This window comes from Pteropus vampyrus, unplaced genomic scaffold (genome assembly GCF_000151845.1).
Source record: "Pteropus vampyrus isolate Shadow unplaced genomic scaffold, Pvam_2.0 Scaffold19, whole genome shotgun sequence".
Lineage (NCBI taxonomy): Eukaryota > Metazoa > Chordata > Mammalia > Chiroptera > Pteropodidae > Pteropus > Pteropus vampyrus.
In genome coordinates, this window is record NW_011888800.1 from 9472016 (window position 1) to 9495347 (window position 23332).

General features: G+C 38.3%; 2 protein-coding genes across 4 annotated transcripts in view; one reads left to right on the top strand and one right to left on the bottom strand.

Annotated features, from left to right (window-relative positions):
- Window positions 1-6206: 6206 nt before the first annotated feature.
- EIF3J (eukaryotic translation initiation factor 3 subunit J) lies at window positions 6207-23245 on the top strand. The gene is made up of 8 exons (XM_011355042.2): window positions 6207-6368; window positions 6442-6545; window positions 14075-14129; window positions 14636-14727; window positions 17925-18039; window positions 19991-20152; window positions 21751-21824; window positions 22174-23245. The coding sequence occupies exons 1-8, from the start codon at window positions 6320-6322 to the stop codon at window positions 22303-22305; spliced, it is 783 nt and encodes a 260-aa protein (XP_011353344.1). The 5' UTR covers window positions 6207-6319; the 3' UTR covers window positions 22306-23245.
- The window catches only part of SPG11 (SPG11, spatacsin vesicle trafficking associated), a 73321-nt gene continuing 66187 nt past the window's right edge, over window positions 16199-23332 (bottom strand). The window contains exon 41 of one of the 3 annotated variants that reach the window (XM_011355041.2): window positions 16199-16371. In XM_011355041.2, coding sequence (XP_011353343.1) covers window positions 16367-16371 — 5 coding nt within the window. In that variant the 3' untranslated portion in view covers window positions 16199-16366. Of the gene's footprint in view, window positions 16372-16430; window positions 17509-18785; window positions 19758-23332 lie in introns of those variants that run through there. The other 2 variants (XM_011355038.2, XM_011355039.2) reach the window with 2 other exon arrangements.

Below are 23332 nucleotides of genomic sequence, written 5' to 3' on the forward strand. Positions count from 1 at the left end.
TTTATTCTACAGGTAACGAAGGAAATGTGTCTAGAAAAGTGTCTTCCCAACAGCTGGGAATTCAGTCTAGGTCTCTTAGTTATCGTTGATTTTAGGAAAAAAATAACAGAATGATTTTAGGAAAAAATGATTTCTGGAACTACTGTGTACAGAGGTGGAGTAAAACCTGAATAAAGAAGGGGTTTTAAAAAATAGGTGGCAAGAAAGAACCAGATATGGTAAGCTAAAATGTTAAATTTATACCTGATGTAATGGGATAAGTAACAATTAACTATGAAACAGCACTCTGGTCCCACCCCTGATCTCTGATGAGACTTTTTCTCCAGCTTTATTGAGTAAAATTGACATAACATTGTGTAAGTATACAGTGTGATGATTTGATGTACGGGTATATTGTGAAATGTTTGCCATACAGTAAGGTTAACACATCCTTCACAATTAACCATTTTTTATTGGTAGGGTGTGAACATTTAAAATCTCTAGTAGAACATTCAAATATACAATACAGTATTGTTAACTATAGTCACCATGATGTATATTAGACCCCCAGAACATTAGATCCTTATACAACTGGAAGTCTTTAACGTTTGACCATCTCATTTCCCCCACCCCTCAGCTCTGGCTGTGACGAAACTAGAAAACTATAATCCCTAAGCTCCAAAGGAATTTAACGCACAGATGGGTTTAAGAGTTGCTGCAGTGGGCTGTGACTTTTAGAAATAAATGATGATTTCAGGTGAATAGTTGACTTGGGAGTATGGTTAAAAGCACAAAGTTCAGTCATACCTGAATTAAGACTGTCCCTCTTCCACTTACTAGACAAAGCAGCTGAGCCTGTTCATCAAGATCTACCTTTCAGAATTAGATGAAACACATCAAAGCATGCTACGTTGTAAAGCAATATACAAATAACTATCAGAATGGAAATGTTAAAGCAGCTAGTTCTCTTGAGCGTCTGTGAGAGATCTACATACAAAGGTTATGGGATATGTCTGAAGCCAGACGGGGTAGGAATGGCAATAGAATGAGGTTATTACCACAGATGTCAGGGCGTTCAAGAAAGACATGAGCAGTTTAGGTGCATTCAAATGAAGACTGGAGAAGGGATAATGGAGAGGTCACTTATGACTGTTAATATGTTTTGATGAAAATATGCTTAGTGTTAAGAGATGGATGATGACACTGAAGAGTATTAAACGGCTTGAGAAGTCTGGTTAGTAGTTGGGGTAGCAGGCTCATAGGATTTGCCAAGTTAGGAGTCTCTTAGTAATCAACTAGAGCTTTAGTGGCTACCATATGAGCTTTAATATTATATTTGATGATGACTATTTGCTGAAGGTAGCTGTAAGTACCTTCCTAATGACAGTAAAATTCATCTTAAAACACTGCCCTTAATATGTTAGACACTGCAAATGGCAGAAAAAACTTACAAACAGTGCAGACTGGTATTGGGAAAAGAGTCATGAAAAAGAAAAATGGCTTTGAGAGGGCTGACAATCTTGTCTGGAAGTCAGGCTTGAGTTAGCTTAAGTATTTAATGTGAGATATGTAGAATATTATTGAAAGAACGTAAAGGCAGGTTTGGGAGTGGCGAGTGAGGGGTAAAATCGAGTAAATGATAGATTGTCTTTAAAAGACCTACTTTGGCTGCTGCATAGACAAGAGTGGGTGGGTGGGAGGCCAGTTAGAAGAGTTATTTAGAAGTTGACCTAATTCTCCAAGACAACAAATGGTTAATGCATTGGGTGCTAGCATCACAATGGATAATCTGAGCTCAGGAAATTGGCAAAGTCCTAAGGAAAGCATGGCTTGTCTGGTTTACTGACAGAAATAGGAAGGTATGTGAGGATTTTATGTATGGCACTGGAAAAATGTATAGCAGTTGAATGGTGACAGACGTCATTTCATGTAAGTATTTGAGTAGGCTCTTTGTGGGGGCAGTTTAAAATGAAAAAAAAGTCATTCAATAATATAGTATCAAATCTTAAGTTTTTCCATAAATAATGCTCAGTTTGGTATTTTATGAGTTTTAATGTGGTTCTATTTGCAATTAAAACCTCTTCAGCCTTATTTCATCTTTATGAAATTCTGAATGTGGTACCTAAGGCACTTCTACTTAAAAAGGAGCCATGAGCAGCTCTGCTTCATTTTTGCTGTTATTTACTTTCCTATGGCTTTAATGATGTTTTTGAAGGCAGAGGTTTTAATGTCAGTTTATCAACAAACACTAATAGTCTGCTCATCTGTAAAACGAGATATCTGAAACAGCCAGAGGTTGGCTATTTCTCTGTCTAAACAGCCTCTCCCTATGGTTGGCTTGAAACAGCACATCATGGTCATATGGTAGTAAAGACTTCTTAAATGGCAGCTGGCTTCCACTGGAGTGAGCGTTCCCAAAGGCACAGGTGGAAGCTGCAAGGCGTGTCATGACTAGTGTTGGGTGTCACTTCTGCCCTATTCTATGGTCAAAAATGAATGTAGGTCTAGTCCATACTCAAGGGGAAGGGACCCTACTGTTCATTGAAGGGCTATATTTGGGAGACTAGCTACACAGAGAATTTGAGGATCCCACTGGGTTACTTATATTCCACCTAGGGGAAATCCAGATTTCATACTGTTTGAAGCATATATAATTTGGAGGGCTTTCTTGAAAAATGTAAGTGGCCAGTGCAATGAGAGGCCCTAAAGCTAGTGCTTAACTTTCACAGTTAATCTGCTTCTGACCCTGCCCCACTTTCAAATCTTTCAAATCAGCTATGGTAAAGGAGCAAATGTGGCTTGGGGGTCCCACCTACATTTGTGTTCTAGGATAATTTCTCGACGAGAATGAATCATGAACTTTCCCCATGCCTCACCAGAAGTGTTCATTGTTCAGATCAATATTACTTGTTCATGTGAATGTCAAGAACCCAGGTCTCCTGACTTCCTACAGTGGTTTTTCAAATATACCATATTCCACAGTATCTTAAAATTTATTTTTATTTTTTACCAAAAAAATGTACAAGTTTTTTTTTTAATCTTACTATCTTTTCTTTTCCTCTGGCTGCTCCTTAAATGTTGATGTCTTTCAAGGTTTATTTTCATTCTTGATGTCTTTCAAGGTTTATCTTCAGATGACCTCTTTCCCATAATTCCATCCCTAACCATAAGCAGTTAACTACTCCTAATCCTCTATCTGTAGCCCAGGCTTCTCTAGTTCCAAAGGTGTATGAGACATTTCTATTTGGATGTCCCATAGGAATGTCAAGATCTTTGTGGCCAAGACTTAACTGATTCCTTATTGTGATGACAGGCACTATGCAGTCATTTTCAAAAAACATATATTGAGCATTTACTATGGTCAGGCACTGGGAATACAGTAGTAACACAGACAAGGTGGCTGTGCTCCAAACAGACATTAAATAAGTAAAGTCATTAGAGAGTGTGATAAATACTATGACAAAAAAACGGTGATGAAATAGAGTAACTGGGGGAGGCCCCTTACAGGAGGGAGATTAGGGAAGACAGTTCTGCAAAGGTAGTATTTGAATTTTTTATTTGAAAGAGGAAGAAAAGCCAATCATGCAAAGTGGTGTGGAAAGAGCATTAGAGGCAGAAAGTCCAAAAGCAGGAAAAGGCTTACTTAGTAGCCTTAAAAGGCCAGAAGCAATGAAGTTAATGAGAGAGAATGGCCTAAGGGGGTTAGTGGGAAGTAGGAGTCAGATTATGCCAGGTCTTTCAGGCTACAGTAAGGAGATGGGTTTTACTGTAAAAACAAGAAGCCACTAAAAGAATTTCAACTGGAAGGACAAACTGCTAGGCATTTTTAAATAAGCAAACTGCTTGATATGTAGTGAATGGATTGTGGAGTGGAAGAAGGAAATACAATTAGGGAGTTATTATAGAAGATTCTAGAGAAAGTTTGGAATAAGGTGGTAGCAAGAGATATGAGGGTAATTAAGATCGAGTCAAGATGCAAAGTAAATTACAGAATTTGGTGATGGATTGAATTTAGGGGGTGAGAGAGGAAGAAAGCAAGGAGAGCTCCCATGTTTTTGACCTGAACACTTATATATAGGTGTTAGCATCACTCAGTCTCCAAAGGCATTATCCTCCACTTCTCCTATCCCCACTAACTCCATATCCAATCAGTCACTGTATTAGGGTTATCCAGAGAAACAGGAGTAATAGGAAGTATATCTATTTAGATATTTTAAGGAATGGCTCAGGAGATGGTGGGAGCTGGCTAGTCCAAAATCTGCACAGCATTCCAGCAGGCTGGAAACCTAGGGAAGAGCTGATGCTACAGAGTCCAAAGGCAATCTGGAGGCAGAATTCCTTTTTCCTCAGTGTTTTCTTAAGGCCTTCAACTGATTGGATGAGACCTATCCACATTATGGAGGGTAATCTGCTTTACTCAAAGTCTACTGATTTAAATGTTAATGACATAACATACAACAAAAACAGCAAAAACTAGTGTTTGATAAAAACTAGGTACCATGACATAGTTAAGCTGACATGCAAAATTAATCATCACAGTCACTAAATTCTGTTGATTTTGACCCTTAAATATTTCAGATTGGTTCCTTCTTCTCTGTTGCCATTGCCTTACTTTAGGCTTGTGTTCTTCTCATTTAATTAAAAAAATATTAACTTATGTAATAGACCCTGGGCCAAATGCTGCAGATACAACTGTGAATAAAAGATTGTGCTCTAGGGACCTTACATTCCGGCATTTCCCTGCCTCTGCCTTACCTTCTTCCAAAACATCGTTATAAATGAGTGTTTGTGTATCATTGCCTCTCACACCTTAATATGCAGACTCATCTGAGAGTCTTGTTGAAAGGCAGGTTCTGATTCATTAGGTCTGGGATGGGGCCTGAGATTCTGCATTTCTAACAAGCTCCCTAGGTGTTGTTGCTGAACTGGGAACAAACTTTGAGTAACTGGGCTGCAGAATATCTCTTGAAAGGCCATCTTTATAAAATGTGTATTTGTACTCTCTGAAAAGACAAGAAATGGGGAACAATGGTTACCACTACAAAGAACATAATGGCTGATCATTGTACATACCCTTTTATAACTTGAACGTTGTACCAAGTACATATATTACATATTAGAAAATAAGAAAACAACAGAAAATATCTGAAAATGCTCACTTCTAAAACCCCTGTAGTGGAGCCCAGTGGCCTACAGGGCAGAGTGCAGCTTAGTCTTTCTGAAGCTCTTTATTATAAAAAGTTTATCTGTTAAGTGTATCTCCAATTTCACCAGTTAGGTCAGGGACCACTTGCGTTCTTTGAGGGAAATGCAGTTGAGTACATTTTACTGGGTCTTTAAAACTCGTTTCCGCAGCGTTTACTTCAGGAAGCCTTTCATGCATCCTCCCGCTCCCCTCGCCTTTTGTTACCCTTTTACATTTAACCTCACAATGCTTCTTTTTGTTGTAGTCATCACATTGGAGAAATTTATTTATATGACTACTTTGCTAATTGTGCGTTCCTTGAGGACAAGCCTAGAATTTATGACTAGCGCAGAGTTCCGAAGTTTTCTGCGAAAGCATGAATCACGTACTGGCCTCAAGAGGCTCACAGAAAGGGAAAATCCTCGAGCACTGGAGCTCTCTTCGATCCCTTCGTGACTACCTCGAAGCAAACTTGCCAAGAGTTGAGTCCGAGCACACTGGCTGGAAAGGCTGCCAGGTCGCCGCCCTCTCCACGCGCTCCTTCCCCAGCGCGCCGCGCACGCCTGCTACCAGAAGGATGTCCCTTCCTCCAGCGCTAGACTGTACCCTCCGAGGGGTCAGGGAGGCCCGTCCACAGCCCCCACAGGAGGGCATGGCTTACAGAGCCCGCATACGAGCGTGGTGTGGTATCCGCCAGCGGCGATTAAAGTGACCGATGGGTTGGGGCGGGGCTGGAATAGGCAGGGGAGGGGTGGCGAGGACAAGTGAGGGCCTAGCGCCAGCCAGGGGACCGCCCTGCTAACTTCCCCGCACTTACATTTCCTCTCCGGGGCACAGGCTGGCGTGGCGGTCTCCAAACTGCCTCCTCTCTCTCCGACCCACTAGCGCCCAGGACTGTCCTGCGTCGCTGAGACCTGGACGCTAGGCCACGCCCTTCCACGCGACCCCCAGCTCCGCGAGCCACGTCCCACGCCCCCATCTTGCCCGCGCGCGCGTCGCTGCCGCCAGAAGGGGCGGGGCTTCGGCCTCGGCGTACAGTCAGCCACGGTCCCAGCCTGCTCCGCGCGGGCCAACGAGAGCAAATCTAGTGACTCACCTCCGCCGCGCTAACTCCTCGCTGGCTCTCCCTTCACACACGCTCACACCCGGCTCGAGATGGCGGCGGCGGCGGCGGCGGCAGCGGCGGGGGACTCCGACTCCTGGGGTGAGGAGAAGTTCCAGGGGCAGGACCTGGGCCGGCACTAGCAGACGCTAACGCGGCTTGCTCTGTCTTATAGACGCGGACACGTTCTCCGTGGAAGACCCGGTTCGGAAGGTGGGGGGCGGCGGCACCGCCGGCGGAGACCGCTGGGAAGGCGAAGACGAGGATGAGGACGTCAAGGTGGGTGCGGGCCGGGGCTCCGGGCGGCGCGGGAGCGGACTGACACCGTCGCGGGCGGGGTTGCCCGCCGAAGGGCGGGCGAGTGGACTCTGGGCCCAGGGGCGCCGCCCCGGCCTGCGGGCTATGAGTCCAGGCGCGAGCATAGGGCCCGGAGATGCCCTCTTCCCCTCCGCTCGCCGTCCATATGGGCCGGAGACGGGCAGCGTGGCCTTTCCGACTAGCTTGGCGAGAGCGGCAGCGGCCGCGGCCCCAGCCTTTCTTTGAAGGTCCGCGCCTCGGCCTGGATCCCACCCGCCAACTGGCGACGGGAGGTGACAGCAGCGGCCCGGCCGGCCCACGTGCAAACTTCGCAGTGTAGAGCTGCTGGCCAGGATGAGACTGGGAAGTTGAGGATTGAGCCCCATGACTTTTCCCATATGGAAAAAAACGCAACCCACCGCCTTTTCGAGCTCAAGTCTCCCCAGGGCCAGTAATTCACTTAATGTCCCCCAAGGTCCATTTGAAGAGTTTGAATAATTAGATGAATGAAATACTGTGGCTTAATTTTAACTTTTTTTTTCACACGAGTAGAAACAGTAAAGTGAAATAACTTTTAGCTTCCCTTCCCATACTCTGTGGTAAAAGAATGAACTGAGTTTTGAGATAGCCATAAGTTATTGGTCCACAAAGCGACCTGAAAAATGTAGTTAGTAGAGTGACTTATTATTGTACACACAAACGACGCCTAAGGATGTATGGAATATTTGGTGTTTGGAGTAGAGAGACCAGTGTTTGTTTTTTCCTATGCCTCGTAGATCTTAACCAGATGTACCTTCGTTTGTTTTTGAAAACTCATGGGAGCTCATCGTATGGCTTCAGATGACATTATGATTACTGCCTTAACAAACTTCTCAAAGTCTTTTCATACTTGTGCAGATAAAGTTTAGTATGAATTGGAAAGTGGTATTTCATGGTTTTAATTCATTTAGTGAATGTTTGGCTCTCCTGCCTTCCTCCTTTTAGCATATACTCAGAACCCTATAAATCCTTCTGCTTGGTTTGAAAAAGTTTAAGCTGGATAATCACTATTAACTTAATATTAATACTGCTTTTCTTTGGACTTTACCTTTTTCTTCTGAGTCTGATGAGGTGACTGTCCAATTTATTGAACAGTCTGAGATTCAGAAATGATGGGAGCTTTGCACACACATTGGAGTTAATAAATGGATAGCACTATTGTGAAGACACTTTGATGCTTCATTTACATGTTGTATAGACATGGGAATGGATCCTGTTAACAGCCTCATTGCAAGATATCAGTTAATTAGCTATTAGACATTGTAGCAGATTTTCTGTTTTGAGCCTTTAGTTCAGGTTTGTGCTTTCATTTTTTCTATTCATACTGGATGCAGCAGTTAAGACATCGTTGTGAAAATTGGGAATTTTATCTAATGAGAAGAAAAGATTAATAAGGAAAAGAGTACCAGAAAATAAAGTTTGAGTAGAGTAGTCTGGACTGATGTGAAGTAGACTGCCTGAGATTATTAATCTAAATGGTGTCAATCCTGATCAGTATAATTCTGACCACTTGGAACTAATTTGGAGATTTACAAGTTGTAAGGGGCCATAAAGGTCAACTTGTTCAGTCACTCTTTCAGTGCAGAATTAATTTCTTTTATACAAGTAGCTTATTTCTTTTATGTAAACCTTGAAGTTGATCTTGGAGAAGAAAGCTAAACTTGTACGTTTTATTTCTGAGTTGAAACGTTGGTTTATTTCTGTTGCGTTTCTGCAAGATTCCCAAGATATATCCATGGAATAGTTTGATTCCTGGCCTCTGGAATCAGACAAACCTGGGTTTATATTGTTGCCGTGACATTTTCTATATTTGTGGTCATAAATGAGTTTTTTAGTTTGTTTTAGTTTCCCAATCTGTGAATTGTCATTATTGGAGCTACCTCAGGGGTTTAATTTACATTTTAAATGAGATAGCCTATAAAGCATTAAGCAGAGTTCCCTGGGACTTGGTCGGCACTCAATAAATGTTAATTCTCTTTCACTTCAATATGTAGTCTTAATTTTTCTGGCTAATTGGAAGTATGCTTAGGCTTTTTAGATCTAGTATCTGGGGTTTATTTTTTGCCACATCTTATGATTTCCTAAGCTCAGAAGGAGTATGTTCTCTCCACAGTGGCTATTTACTGTGACTTTTCTTTTGAATGGAGTGACCATGTTTATCAAGCTAATTTTGCTTGCTGAGAGGTTACCGATCTAGAGTTGAATTTTGTCACTTTGGATGGTAGTAATACTAAATTCTGAATTCTGACGTTTTAGTGCCCAATCCTTTTGTAGGGAGATGCAAACAAGGCTTAGTTTCCATGAGATTGAATAATCATAGTCCTTAATATAATATGTGAACTCTTTAAGTCTTCAAAAGGTATGTGGAAACAGAACAGAGTACGTTCTTCAGTTTATGTTAGTATCTGGTGTTTAACCTTGAAGAATATAATGTCATTTGTAATGTTCTGAGAAATGAAAGGAAAAACAGGTTTTGTTACAGTAATTTGCTCCAGTAGTTTACTGTCTTTCAGTAGACATTATAGCATTTTGCTGCCCTTGACTTTTCAAATAGCTGTCTGGCAGTGGCAGAAGTGGATTTAGGTGAAACTGTAGAATTATTAATATTCATAGGGGGAAAAGCCTATGCTTTTTCCAGTTGAAAAGGTGAGAACTAGGGAGCATACTTTCCTGTCACTCTGGCTTTATTTTACTTTTCTTACTATACTGTTGTTATATACAGGCAGTGGGAGGAGTTGTTCACTTGGTATATATCACTGGACTCCTTCCCCATTGCTGGAATGATATGTAGGCTGTGTTGACAAGAGGCAGTGAGTACCTCTCCACTATAAGCAGTGACAATACAACTTCTACTCTATTTTACTAGGCTCTCAACATTTCAATAGTACAGATTAGAAGCTAGATGTATTCAAAGGGTATAGAGTTTATTTTGAGAAAACTTCTGGTTGTATTCAGCCTTCTCAGTCGTTTGCTTCTATAACATGAAATTTCTTAGAAAGAGCCTAGAGAACTGACTTAGTTGAAAACTGCTGGCTTCATTCTATCCATTAGGCTTCTTTGTGGGTTAATAGCTTTAATCTACCCAAGTAAGGACATTTTTCAAGCATTGGAAACAGCACTTCTTAAGAAAGGGAGCTATATTTCAGAGAAATGGGAGATTATTGGGAAATACTCAGAAGGCGGCATTTTGCCAGGAAACGGCTATCTTGGAGTGTGTGTTTAACTTCTTAGGAAAAATTCCAAATATATATAGAAGTAGAAAGAAAAATTTAATAAATCTATGGCCAGTCTTATTCTATATCTCCACTTACTGCTCTCCTCCCCCAGACAATTTTGAAGAAAATCTCAATTATATTATTTCAATATCCTGACAACTTTTATAAATGTAAGTTTTTAATTAGGAAACATTTGTTATTGAAAAATATTTACCTACTCTATTTGTCATGCTGATCCATTGAAAATAAATAAGCCACTTGTTTAGAGTTCAGTGTCTTGATTGTGATCTTGCTTAGCCAGGAATTTAAAATAGAATTGATTGATAATAGTTCTGAATATGAGACAGGTAGGCATTGAGATGGAATTCAACTGAGTGATAAACCATACATAGTAAGATGTCAAAAACTTAATGAATTGAGTTAAATGAATGGCTTGGCTTCCAGAGACCAGCACAGTTCTGAGATGATGAAAGGACATCTGAACTTATTTTAAAAACTGAACTTTGCTGGAAAGTCCCGCCTTGTCAGAAACTCTGTTACAGAGTTCTGAGGCCTCTCAGCAGGTCAGTACATCTTGAAGAACACCAGTAAAAGGCTTTTTTTTTTTTTTTCTGCAAGAGGTTATGCTTTATACTACTTAAAGAAAAAGGGAGGAGTATATGTTAGTGGGCTATTGCTATGGGGCAGAAGAATTTTACTGCTCTTTTGAAGCTATTTCTATTTGACGATCTATAAATATACCTTGCTTAAGTTGGAAAGCATTGTCAGCCCTGTGTTCTCTCACTGCATGTGACATTCTGTAGTTGTACATTATAAAAATGACAGACCAGCCAACTACTGGCCGCATTGTTAGAAATAAAACAGGTTTAAAATTTTTCTGGTTTGTTTTCAATTCCTAGTTCAGCTGGGAAGGTTTTAAACTTAAAAAGCAGCCATCTCTTTCAGAGAAATGGCTCAAATGATGTTGGGTGTGTATCTGTAGAACAAGAATATAGATAAGCAAGTAGTTATACAAAGCTTCTCTTCTAAGAAAACTAGCCATTTAGGAGAGCAGCTTGGGCGATTCTTTTAGAGATAAATTGGATATAATAGGTACCAATTTATTGGCTTTATTACCAAAGATTTATTACCAAAAATAATTGGGTAAGGAATTTAATTGGATATTGATAGGTAGTTTCTTGAAGCAAATAACCATTTAGAGCTTACTAAATTGTAGACTTACTCCCTATTTTAAATGTTAATTTTAGGTCTTTCTCTAGGAATCCTTTTTGCATTTTATCTGAATTTGTTGTCAGCATTTATGAAGTCCTACTGTTTACAGAAAATTGGACAGATTTAGACATTCTACTTTATGTTTACCGTTAGGGCACTTGCAAAATTTTATAACTGAGGAAACAAAAAAGAAACAAAAACTCTTTAAGTTCCTGGGGAGAGCTACCTGGCCTTTCACTTTTGGAATTATATCTATTTGGAAATGTGACCAGTCTCTTTTTGCTTATATCACTATGCTCCCTTCTTTAGGGGCTTGTCCCTGGTATGGTAGTAACTTCAGGGCAGACTTGTTTCCAGCACTCCGGGGTGAGGGCGACAGACAAGGAAGGTATGCTTTTCAATGGTTTTTTCATGAACTGAGGAGCAGATGTCATGGTAGTTACCAGGACTTGTTAGAAACTACTGCTTTTGCTACTAAAACCCTCTCTGTTGTGAAATTCAAAGTAGCCTTCTTATGTCTGGCTGCTGGGACAGTTGAACTTGGCTGTCTGGGATAAGGTTTATGCTTTGATAGGGAAGCCAGGGACAGGGATGGGGCGGGACATAGAGTTAGTGTGAATGAGATAGCAGTGATATGGGTGTGGTGCAGGTGATGTTTTACTGGGAAAAGAAATGAACATCTGCATTAAAAAAAATGCTCTTCTCTTGCTTCTGTTTTCTCTAAATTGGAGTTATTGGGATGGAGCTGCTTATTTCAGCCATACCTCTCCCCTCTTGTCCTCCTAATACCTGAGGTTTCTAGTTTCTTAAAATTAGTAGAAAACCATCACAAGCCATTTGAGGTAGGTAACTGATACAGTTGTGGCTAGGCATATCTTCTTAGGCATAACTCTTCTCTTTGATGAGATTCCTTGAGATTCCAAGGGAGTTCATTCAGAGCTAATTGAAAGGACAAATTTTGGTAGGGAGGAACTAGTTCCCAAATAGTTATTTTATACTTCAGGGCTCAGGTAAAAAGTCATACGTTTACCATGACACTTTAAAGGAACTTTGGTCTATTGAGAACTGGTTACTTCACTGTTTTTCACTGAGATTGTGGGGTAGCTATCTCTGAGTCTTAGTGTCCTTGTCTGTAAAATGGGGATAACACCATTTTTTTTTCCAACGTATATACACATTTTATTTTAAAAAGTTTACAGTTTTCATTATACACAACTATTAAGAGGTTATAGTCAGAGGAGGCATTTGTCCTGTTGACAGAAGTGTCCACTAGATCATCACAATGCAAGGAAAAAGGTGGAAGGGAGGTAACCTTTTGTGAGGGTTAACTGTGTTACTTAACATGAAAGCCCTTTGCACAGTGCAAAGTAAGCACTGCGTAAATGCTATCATTATTATCATCACTATTATCAGTAGAGAGTTGTAAATATGCACCCCCTGGAAGTAAGCAAATGCTGCTCCTGTCTGAAGCACTGCCGAAGCAGCATATCACTCACAGACCCGGCTCTGCTATGTTCTCTGAAGATTAAAACAACAACAAAGAATGCCTGGTAGTTATTTTTTATTTTTAGCTCTCTGGTTCCTTCTGTACTATGGTGTATTGATACAACGACTTAAGTAAACCAGCAAGGTAATGCAAATATTTGCTCTCTAATTTCTAACTCTAGTATCTCAGATGTCCAAAACAGTGACTAGCTCGTTTGCTTTTTAGTCTGTTAACTCTGAACTGTGGGTTAAATTGCCAAGGTAAGACGATTATAAAAATATTTTTACTTTTATACAAGGTCTTCCTACTCTACTTGAAGATCCTATGGCCAACTTAAATTAGGATTTTTTCTTTGGTGAACTTAGATTTTTAAGAATCAAGGCTTGGTTAGTTTATATACCTAGACCGATTCAGGTTTATGATGTCTTGTTATAAAACCAGAATCTTGGTGTCATAGTTATGACACATTAGTCAGCCTCTGCATCTTCCAGTAGCGTCAGGGCCTCCTGCTCTGCATCTGCCTTCCTGTGGCTCAGCTTCAAATGGCGTGTCATAGTGTGCCTGATAGTTGCTGAGACAATGACTAGGCTACCTATAGGTTAAAGCCCTACTTAAATATAGTGCTGTCTGTCCTTAACCTCAAACCTTGTAAATTCTGTGGAGCCTTTAGAAAATTATTTGGTAAATCAGTTTTTTTTTAGTTCAGTGACTGTCTTAGGCAAAGAAAAGACTGAATATAGATCCACCTTAAAGTGCCCCACCCAAGTTAGGAAGTGTATTCCATGAAGCTGTTCTTCACTTCCCGACTCCTCTTAAATATTGTGCTTAAGTATTATGTAGATTTAATTCATTAACCAGGATTGTGTTGTAGGGAATATTGCTTGAAATAATTGAGCCATTGGCTAGAATGTTGGCTGTTTTTACATTTGGGAAGGTAATTATAAAGTCCTCAATTTATTATTTTAAAACAACTGACTTTAAGAGAGGCTGTAAGTTTGGTTCAGTTGTTGCCACTATTCATATTATACTCTAGAGGCTTAGCCAGTGCAGTTAGATAAAAGAAATCAATTGTTAAGACATAAGAACTGGTAAAGAAGTACTCACTTGTTTGCAGATGATATTATAGTATACCTGGAAAACCCCAGAGAATCAATAATAAAACTTAAGTGATAAATTAATTCAGCAAGAGAGCAGGATCTAAAATTAACATATGAAAACTAATAACTTTTCTATACACAAATAATAACCAGTTAGAGGACATAAAAGAGAAAAAAAAAGCTATTTACAGTACTTAGCACAGAATATGAAATACCTGGGAATAAACCTAAAGAGAAATGTGCAAACCTTTAAAAGACTTGAACAAATGGAAAGACAGCCCTTTTTCTTGGCTAGGGCAGCTCAACATAATGATGTTAGTTGTCCAACATCAATTTATAAATTTAATGCAGTACCAAAAAAATACCAACAGCCTTGTTTCTAAGGAGTCAGACAAGTTGATAATAAAGTTCACATGGAAAAGGAAATGTGCAAGAAATATTAATGGAAGTCCTGTTCTTTAGGATAACTGGGATGATGATGACGACGAAAAAAAAGAGGAAGCAGAAGTAAAACCAGGTGAGCCACTGGGGTTCCTCCATTTTTAGTTTTATATCTTGCTGAGCATCTGGTATTTATGTTAAGACAAATGATAAAATGCTCACAAAATTGAAAATTTTGGTTTTTAGAACCCAAGCATCTTCCATTCCCACTTTATTCTTTATTCTTTTCTCCCTGTGTCTCTTGTCTCCTCTCAAAACATACTCATTAGATACCTCCTGTTTTTCTGTTGAGTGCTATTGTTAGGAGGAGAGAGTAGTGTGTGGCATCATAGTTGTATGATCTAAGTCCTGCCTAAAGGACTGTGGTGAAATATGAAGGGAGATGTTTGGACTTTAGGAGTCAGGTTAGAAAGGAAAAAGGAAGAGTCCCAGAACTTGTTAATTCTCATTTGCCAGGAAATCACCATATAAAATTGGAACTGGGAGAGATTTGATCTCTTGAAGTATACAAGTGTCATGTCTATCTCATCTATAAACTGGAAAATATTCAAGATAACTGATTAAAACATTCTTTACTTTCAGAAGTCAAAATTTCAGAGAAGAAAAAAATAACAGAGAAAATAAAAGAGAAAGAACGGCAACAGAAGAAAAAACAAGAAGAAATTAAAAAGAGGGTAAGTACTATTCATTTTCTAAAATACAGAATTCTCACATAGTAGTGCTTCAGTGTCTTAACAGGCAGCAAATGTTACCTAGAAATTAGAAGTGCTTTATAAAGACTTTAAATTGAGACCATCAGATAAGTGAATCCCAAACTGAATTTTTGGTTTTTGCACGAAGAAACCAAACCCAGCAGCTTAGAATGCCTTTTTTCACAAACATTCGAGAACAGTCAGGATTGTGTAGTGACCACTGTCAGTGATTTTTTGCCAGTGCCTGCAGTTCTTTCTAGTTGTGAGTAGTCTTTATTTGCCATGTACTTACTGAGTGAAATACAAAACGCATTCGTTTCTCTGCCATGTAATATGTGTTTTTGTTCTTGATTATCTGGAGCAAGGTCAGGAATAGTAAACAATCGAAAAACTTAATTGTTTTTTTTTGATAGAAAACAGTTACATGATTCAAAAATCAGTATTAAGCCCTCCTAAGGCATCACTCATTTATCCTGTTCTCTCCCTCTATCCTATAACTAAATATTGGTTTCTTATGTCTCCAGGGTGTCTTTACATATTTGGATACAACTTTATGTTCTTAATTTTTTTAAGTTTTCGTCTTTATTTCATATATCATGGAGATCTTTCCATATCAGATTATAGAGTGCTTTCTTATTTTTTCTTCTCATTAAGAAAAATTTCAAACATAAAAGTAGAGAAAATAGCATAATGAATAATCGTACACATCTCCTAAATTTAATATTTTGCCGTATTTGCTTCATCTATTCTTTTTTTCCTAAAATATAATCAAGTAACATTATGCATTTTACAATTGTCTCAAAATGTCTTTTATATATGGTTTGTTCAGACAAGGACCTTGCCTTGCATTTGGTTGTTAATGTATCCTAAGTCTCCTTGAGTGTCTCTTTAAAATGATGTTGACTTATTGAAGAGAATAGGCCAGTTGTCTTGTAGAACATCCCACCTTCTAGATTTGTCTGATTGCTTCCTTATAGTCGCAATTTCCTGTAACTTGGGAGTTAAATCTAAAAGTTTGATTGGATTCATATTAAACACTTGGTCAGAGTATTTTAGAGCTATTGCTGTGTTTCATATTGTATCACATCACATCACATCAGGGTCATGTAATGTCTCTATTAGAGATCCTAAAATTGATCACTGACTTAAGGTGGTAACAGCCTGATCCTTCTCATATAAAAATATTCCTTCTTACAAGTAATCCAGTTTCACATCAGATTCTCACCCAGTAGAGAATGTATCATTGATGATCATTCCCTAATTATTTCATTAGGTATTACAGAGTGGTGATTTTTCTATTCTATGACTTCCGTTTTTTTTACTGGCTGGCTTTTCTCTTTGTTATTTGGTTACTTTGAATATGGTTTGTACTAGACAGACAGAGTAAAACCTTAATTTTAACTACCGATTTTCAGAGAAAAGAGGGGATGTAATAACTTTAAGTGGTGAAAAATGAGGGAATATTATGGGTTTATTTTTTAATTTATGAGTAAACTTATGAACTTACAGGTTTTTATAAATTCATTGTGTTTTACTAAGATAGAGTGATTTTTTTTTTTTTTTTGATGCTTATATTGTCTCAACTTTGACCAGTAGGAGTCCCTTTAAATGGTTCCTATCTTCATCCTTGAGAGAGAGGGAGGGAGAGGGAGGGAGAGAGAGAGGGAGAGAAAAAGGGAGAGAGGCGGGGGAGAGAGAGATATCAATCATTGGTTCATATTGATATTTTTTCTTATTCTGACAGTCCTGGTTCCTAAGAATGCTAACATAATTGTTTTCCTTGAAATTCTTTTTGGGCTTAGAATATATCCTACTAAGGATGTATAATTATGTCCTGGGCTCTAAAGGCATTTGAATTATAGTCCCTGTGTCATTATGTCTAGTTTGATATACATTTTGTTTGTTTCTTTTCAATGTTAAGGTTTTTATTTCAGTTTTATTTTTTAATCATGAAATATGTTCAGAGGTCAAAAGTTGTATAAATTGGATCTTTCTTGGTCATTGCAGTTAGAATTATACTGTTGTATCTTGATACTAGTTTCTAACTTTAGGTTAGTTTAAGTGTACTCTGTTTATCTTAGGCCAGGCATTGAGTTCAGATATATTTAGTTTTGATGCAGGAAATACTTAATGACATCCAGATCTAAGACAGTTAAGTGGAGGTATTTCCCTTTTTCTTTCTAGAAAGTGTTCAGAGATTTCCTAATTTGGTTTAATGACCTTTCTCATTTCATTTTCTCCCTGAGAATAAAATGATCTGTTTCAGAAGTGAACTTCTGTATCAAAATCTTCAAACCGTACAGGCATGAATAACCATGAATGTCAAATTCCTTTCACTTTTTTCAGTTTCGATAAATATTATTAAAGATTTCTCCTCATAGTAAAAGTAATACTTATTTGTTGTAGACAGTTACATCACAGTATATATACAAATGATGCACACTAAACTGCTGTCATCTCAGAGGGGTGTGATTGGGCAATAAGTGACAACTTCTATAGTGTTTTTAAATTTGTTACGATGACAATATTACTTTTTTAATAGTACAAAGTAATAGGAAAAGATTGAGGGGAAATGTTTTTCTAATTCTTTAAAAAACATTTTTTATGTCTGCATAGTATTGTCATGTGGATACGCCATACTTTAACCATTCTGGTGAACAAATAGTTTTTTCTAAATTTATTTGAATTGACAAATAATACCTTATTGGACATCATCCTTGAGGTTAAAATTTAAGTGCATCTTTGGTTTCTTAAGATAAACACCTAGAAGTGGAATTATTTGATTAAAGCATATAAAACTATTTTAAGACTTGTACATATTACCAAAGTTGTCCTAGGAATTCAGCGTTAGCCGCAGTATGTGAGAATGCCATTTTCACTTCGTCTACAATCTCCTTATTTTTAAAACAGGCTATAGCTGTCCCGTTATCGTAAGCTGTGTTAACCTTCTGTTACCATAGGCAGGTTGCTTAACTTCTCTGTGCCTCAGGTTTTTTTCCTGTGACATTTGGATAAGAATTTCTAAAGTGTTTAGAAGAATGCCAAAATACAGTACGTAAACGCTTTTAGGTGTTTGCCACTATTTTTGTGTGCTTATAAAAATTTCCATATAATACAGATGTACTGGGTCCACCCATCATAATCCCAGCCCTTTTAAAATTTCATTTGTCTCATTTTAGTTAGAAGAACCTGAAGAACCTAAAGTGCTAACACCAGAAGAACAATTAGCAGATAAGCTGCGGCTAAAGAAATTACAGGAAGAATCAGACCTCGAATTAGCAAAAGAAACTTTTGGTAAGTGGGAGTGTGACTGCAGTGCAGTATCGAGGTTCCAACTGAATACTGTGGAAGTCTTACTAGTTATGAAAGTTCAGAAAACACCTTTTTTGAAGAAGCATGATACTGGCTAATTTAGATATTAGCAAGCAGTTTTTATTCTCTTTATATTTGAGATATTACCCAAGGTAGAATGAGATACACATTCAGATTCTTGAATAATTTATTTGAGTATCAGATAAAAGATTATTAAGACAAAATGTCATTGGACCCTCATAAAGTATACTGCTGCTTTAAATGTATTCGTCAGCTGGATGAAATATGGTTGAAACGTGACTGTCTGTAGCGTTGAGATTTAAATACTGAACTGCCTGTAGGGCTGTCCTGTTGTCTTTTAAGTCTGGATAAGACTTAGACAATAGCATGCTGGTCTGTGGGGGCATTCAGCTTTAGCTGTGCTGTCTTGTACTCAGGATAATTTCTTTCTTGCAACCCTTGTCCTCACCATGCCCTATCTTTAGAAGGCTTTCATTTCTTTGTGCCATGCCTGCAGCTATGGTTAGTGCATGAGATAAAAGACCTGTTCAGGATCTTGTAAATAGTTAAGTTCAGAGTGTTCTATGGGGAGAGTTACATGGCACAGAGGGTAAAAGAAACATGGCCAGAAAAATAGTTAAAAACTCTTTGTTTAACCAAGTTTGTTGTTCTCATTGCCTGTTGAGTAGTTTGCAGAGTAGATCATGTTGAAACAGTTAAATAACTTTGAAATTGAAACCTAGAGCCACAAAGGATCTAGTTTCCCCCTGCCTTCCCTTTTTTAAAATGGATCAAGCAGGCTGACTGCAGTGATTATTCTGCCTTTCCATGAGAAATGTGACCTTATATCTATCTCAGTGAGATGCTAGCAATCTCAAGTTGCTATGTATGCTCCTGTGCACTGATGTGTGCTTGGAATGTCTTAACTGCACTCATCTCATTACAGAGGGCACTCAGCCATTATCCTGTGTCTTCATAAGATAGTAAAAGCCACCATGTGTTTATTAAAGAGAAGGATTTATGCAGTACCCATAAATCCTAATATAGGACACCAGTTACAGATTAAAAGGCAAAAACATGCATTCATACAGTCATCATTTGGTTAATAGGATTTCAGTGTTGTTTCTCATACTTAAAATACTGAATCAGTGATACTGATAATAAGTAATTTACTTGACTATTGTGGAGGCTATGGAAGCATACTGTCTCTTAGACTAGAATTCTTTTAGGACAGATTAATTTTTCCATTGGGATTTAACATGTGGTTCATTAGCTGGATACTTTCACAGGAACCATCTTTTTCTTTATTCCATCTCTCTTCACTTTACTATAGGCTGTTCTTGGACAAATGCTGAAGAGCATTCTTTTGTGCCAAGGCCTCTTTTGGCAATCTTAGTGAACCTTTGGGCCCCTTCATCATATGATGTTTTTAAATGCATAAAATAAAACAGAGGATGTTACTTATAAAGAAACCTTTAGATTGGAATAGGTATCAAGATATTAAAATAATTTGTGATAATTATGTGCTTCTTAATGCATTAAATAAGATCTAGGGCAGGTTTAATAAGTTAATGTAATTTGAAAGTAATGATGACTGAACAGTATTTCAAGATATCCGCGACAACTGTAATATGATACAAAAGTATCTGATGTCTAGTGGTAGCAGTCTGGTTTCGCTAGTACCACTGTGATTTTTTTGCCTGTTAATAAAAATGGAAGGAAATACTAAATTAGAGGTTAGTAAAAATAAAGCAGTAATCTTTTTTTCTGATCCAAATTCACAGACCCTCTGATTTCTGTTCAAGGACTCCAGTGGACTCAGATTAAAAATCTCTCCTTTGGAATGAAATAGCAGAATTATTCAGAACAGCTAATTGGTTTATAAACTTTTCAAAATCTTTCTGATATTTTAAGTGTTCCCTTTCTCTTATAGGTGTTACTAATACAGTTTATGGCATAGATGCTATGAACCCATCTTCAAGAGATGACTTCACAGAGTTTGGAAAATTACTAAAAGATAAGATTACACAATATGAAAAGTCACTATATTATGCCAGTTTTTTGGAAGCCTTAGTTCGAGATGTTTGTATTTCATGTAAGTATTTCTAATCTCGTTTCTCTGTGGATGGATTTTAATAAGGCCACATCATACTCAGGAGAATAGAGGTTGACTTTTGAGGTGGGGGAGTGGGGTGGGAATGCTATAATATAGACCGGGGTCCCCAACTTTTTGGTACCAGGGACTGGTGCTCCTATGAGAATCTAATGCATGATGATCTGAGGTGGAGCTGAGGCAGTGATGCTAGCACTGGGGGGGTGGCTGTAAGTACAAATGAAGCTTTGTTTGCTGGCCTGCCACTTACCACCTGCTGTGTGGCCCTGTTCCTAACAGGCCACAGACCTGTATTGGTCCATAGCCTGGGGGTTGGGGACCCTTGATATAGATTTAGGATTTGCTTTTGTTAGCAGTTAACTGTGGGATGTTTTTCTGTGAATATACAATGAGTTTGAGTGATTTTGTTCATTTTTTGAGACTGCTTTCATGTTTTTATAATGGCTTCCCAAAGAGACATCTGAGGTTTGTTGGCATAGCAGCTAATAAAACTCTTATTCTTTTATCTAATTAGATCTTGAAAGGGGCTAGGAAGTGTCTTTTGGAGAAAATGCTGTCTGGGCATACAAGATTTTATTGCTGAGACCAGCAATAAACAGCAAGTGTCTTCATTTTACAAATGAGGAAGCCTGTGACCAGGTGCAGTTGCTCAAGAGAGCTGGCACCTATTCTCTGGGTCCATGGGTGTGGTGCCATGTCCTGAGAGGAGTCACATATTTTAGGGGTAGGGTGTGTGGGAATGACAACCAGGGGTGGTGCAGCACTAACGTGGAAAGGACTGGTTTTGCTAGTATTTACTATTTTTAAGATTGAGAAAGATGAATTGTATATAATGGGTTTTAAATTAGTTTTGAGAAATTACTAAACTGGGGGTTCTGAATTTGATCAGTGATATAGACCCATAGTTGGTATTTTTCTACATGTACTATTTTCCTGTTTTAAAAGGTGCTCTCAAATCAAACTGACCACTTTTTTGGTAGCTAAAAACTGGTGTCTGTTTTCAGCTTTATATTTTTATAAAGATGGAAGGATATGTTGTCTACTAAACGGGCTTGTCTCCTGGTAGGACACTGAGATTTCTGAGGTATCTATTTTAATTCTAGTTCCTATGCTAGAAAATGGAGACCCCAGGGGGTGGGAAGTTGTCACCTGTAGGTTTAAGAATTTTAGTTCCATATTCATTTAGCCACTCTTCACGGGACATCAAGGATGTGTTATGGGAGGGTATGGTTATCCTCTGCGTGTTTAGATGGGATAAGGAAGAATGGTAGGGAATATGGTGAACTATAAAGACATTTCTAGTTTCTTTGAGCACTGGTGTCTTGATAATTGCAGGTCATTATAAATTTTTATTGCTGGATTTGCCATTTTACTTTTAAAAGGGCTGATTTGAGAGCTTGGCCATAGACTGAATGATTTTTTACTATGTTCTGTCAGGAGAAATTCATAACCTTTTCAAAGTTACTGAAGTTAATGATAGATAAGTTAGATTTCTCATAACATGGGGAAGAAGGTATATTTCGCTTTCATTTATTCCAAAAATGCTTAAAAATCGATGGTATACTTTTTTTTTTCCTTAGTGGAAATCGATGACTTGAAAAAGATTACCAATTCATTGACTGTGCTTTGTAGTGAAAAACAGAAACAAGAAAAGGTAAGAGCAAGCTGTGTTAAATTAGGATGGCAGTATGGGCATAATAATCTCAAGTGTATAAAGTAGGAGCCCGACCCCCAAAATTTAGAAGTCTAGCAATTCACTAGTACTGTTTAAATTGGAATAGAACAGGAACGTGAATGCCATTAGTTTCCTTTTGTTTACAGACATGTTCACAATCTTTTCTGAATTAATAATAGAAATTGCCCTGGGTTAGGTCTGGGATCTCCCTTAGAGAACTAAAGTTTTTCTGGGACCAGAGGCTTTGGTATCTCCATGAGGGTTGCTATACCAGATAAGATGCCCATGGTAGATAAAGTCTCATAAATTAACTCTCTTTTACCTTTAGCAAAGCAAAGCCAAAAAGAAGAAGAAAGGTGTGGTTCCTGGAGGGGGATTAAAGGCCACCATGAAAGATGATCTGGCAGATTATGGTGGTTATGATGGAGGATATGTACAAGACTATGAAGATTTCATGTGACATTTTCTCTTCTCCTGGTGTTTTTCTGTTGCCCACAATCCCTTCAACATGTAGCACAACTTCCTTTCCTTTCAGTTCTGCCAAATGCTACAATCAGAAGTGCAGTATCTTTTGTGCTGGTTATTTAACCCCTTGACACTTAGGTGCTAATGTGCAAAAGAGGGAACTTGGATCTTGCTGCCAAGGGGTTAAAATTGGGAACCTCAGTTGCTACTAAATCATAGTTAAAAAAAAAAAAAGCCTAATAATGTTGTCATTGTTGCTATTTGATTCTATAGCAGCAGTCACTAAATTGGAAACAAAGGCTGCAACATGACAAAAAATTGTGTAGTATTTACCAGCACCATTCAGTAATACAGCCTTAACCATACCTCCTTGAACTACTTCATAACTTGTCAAGAAAAGCAGTTTGCAGCCAGGGCATGTGGTGTGCACCTAGTATTAAAATTGCTTTGTCTTAAAATTGAGCGTGAGGATATTAAAAATACATTGTGAAGAAGACTGCTTTATCTCAGTGAAGATACGGCGGCTGAAAAGCACTAGTCTGATACTTAAAAATTAAATGACCAAAACCCTCCAACTTTGAAGCTGAAGAAGGTAAACCTCTCCGTTATTGCATTACAAGTTGTGGAATCTCTTGATTGCATAGACTGTCTAGCTGAACAGACTATTTTACTGATGGAGTGCTTCAGATGGGGGATGGAAACTGCCTGTTTATTTGCCTAATTTAAGTGTCTGAGAAACAAATCTTCTTTGTTCTCCTAGGCTGCAGTGGAACAACTTTAAACAGGGTTTTGGCATTTCCTTTCCTTTATAAAACATGCTCAGCAAGCTGCACCAGTTAACTACAGTTTGGTAAATTGTTATGTTAACAATTATGACATCTGCAATGTTTTATAAAGCAACTAATTTAATAAAATCACTATTGTGAGGACTTAAATTTTGTGTTATCTCCCAAGAGATATTTTTGGAGAGTATAGAACCACAGCTCTTGGGACTAGAGTTCTCTATATATTTACAAAGTTTA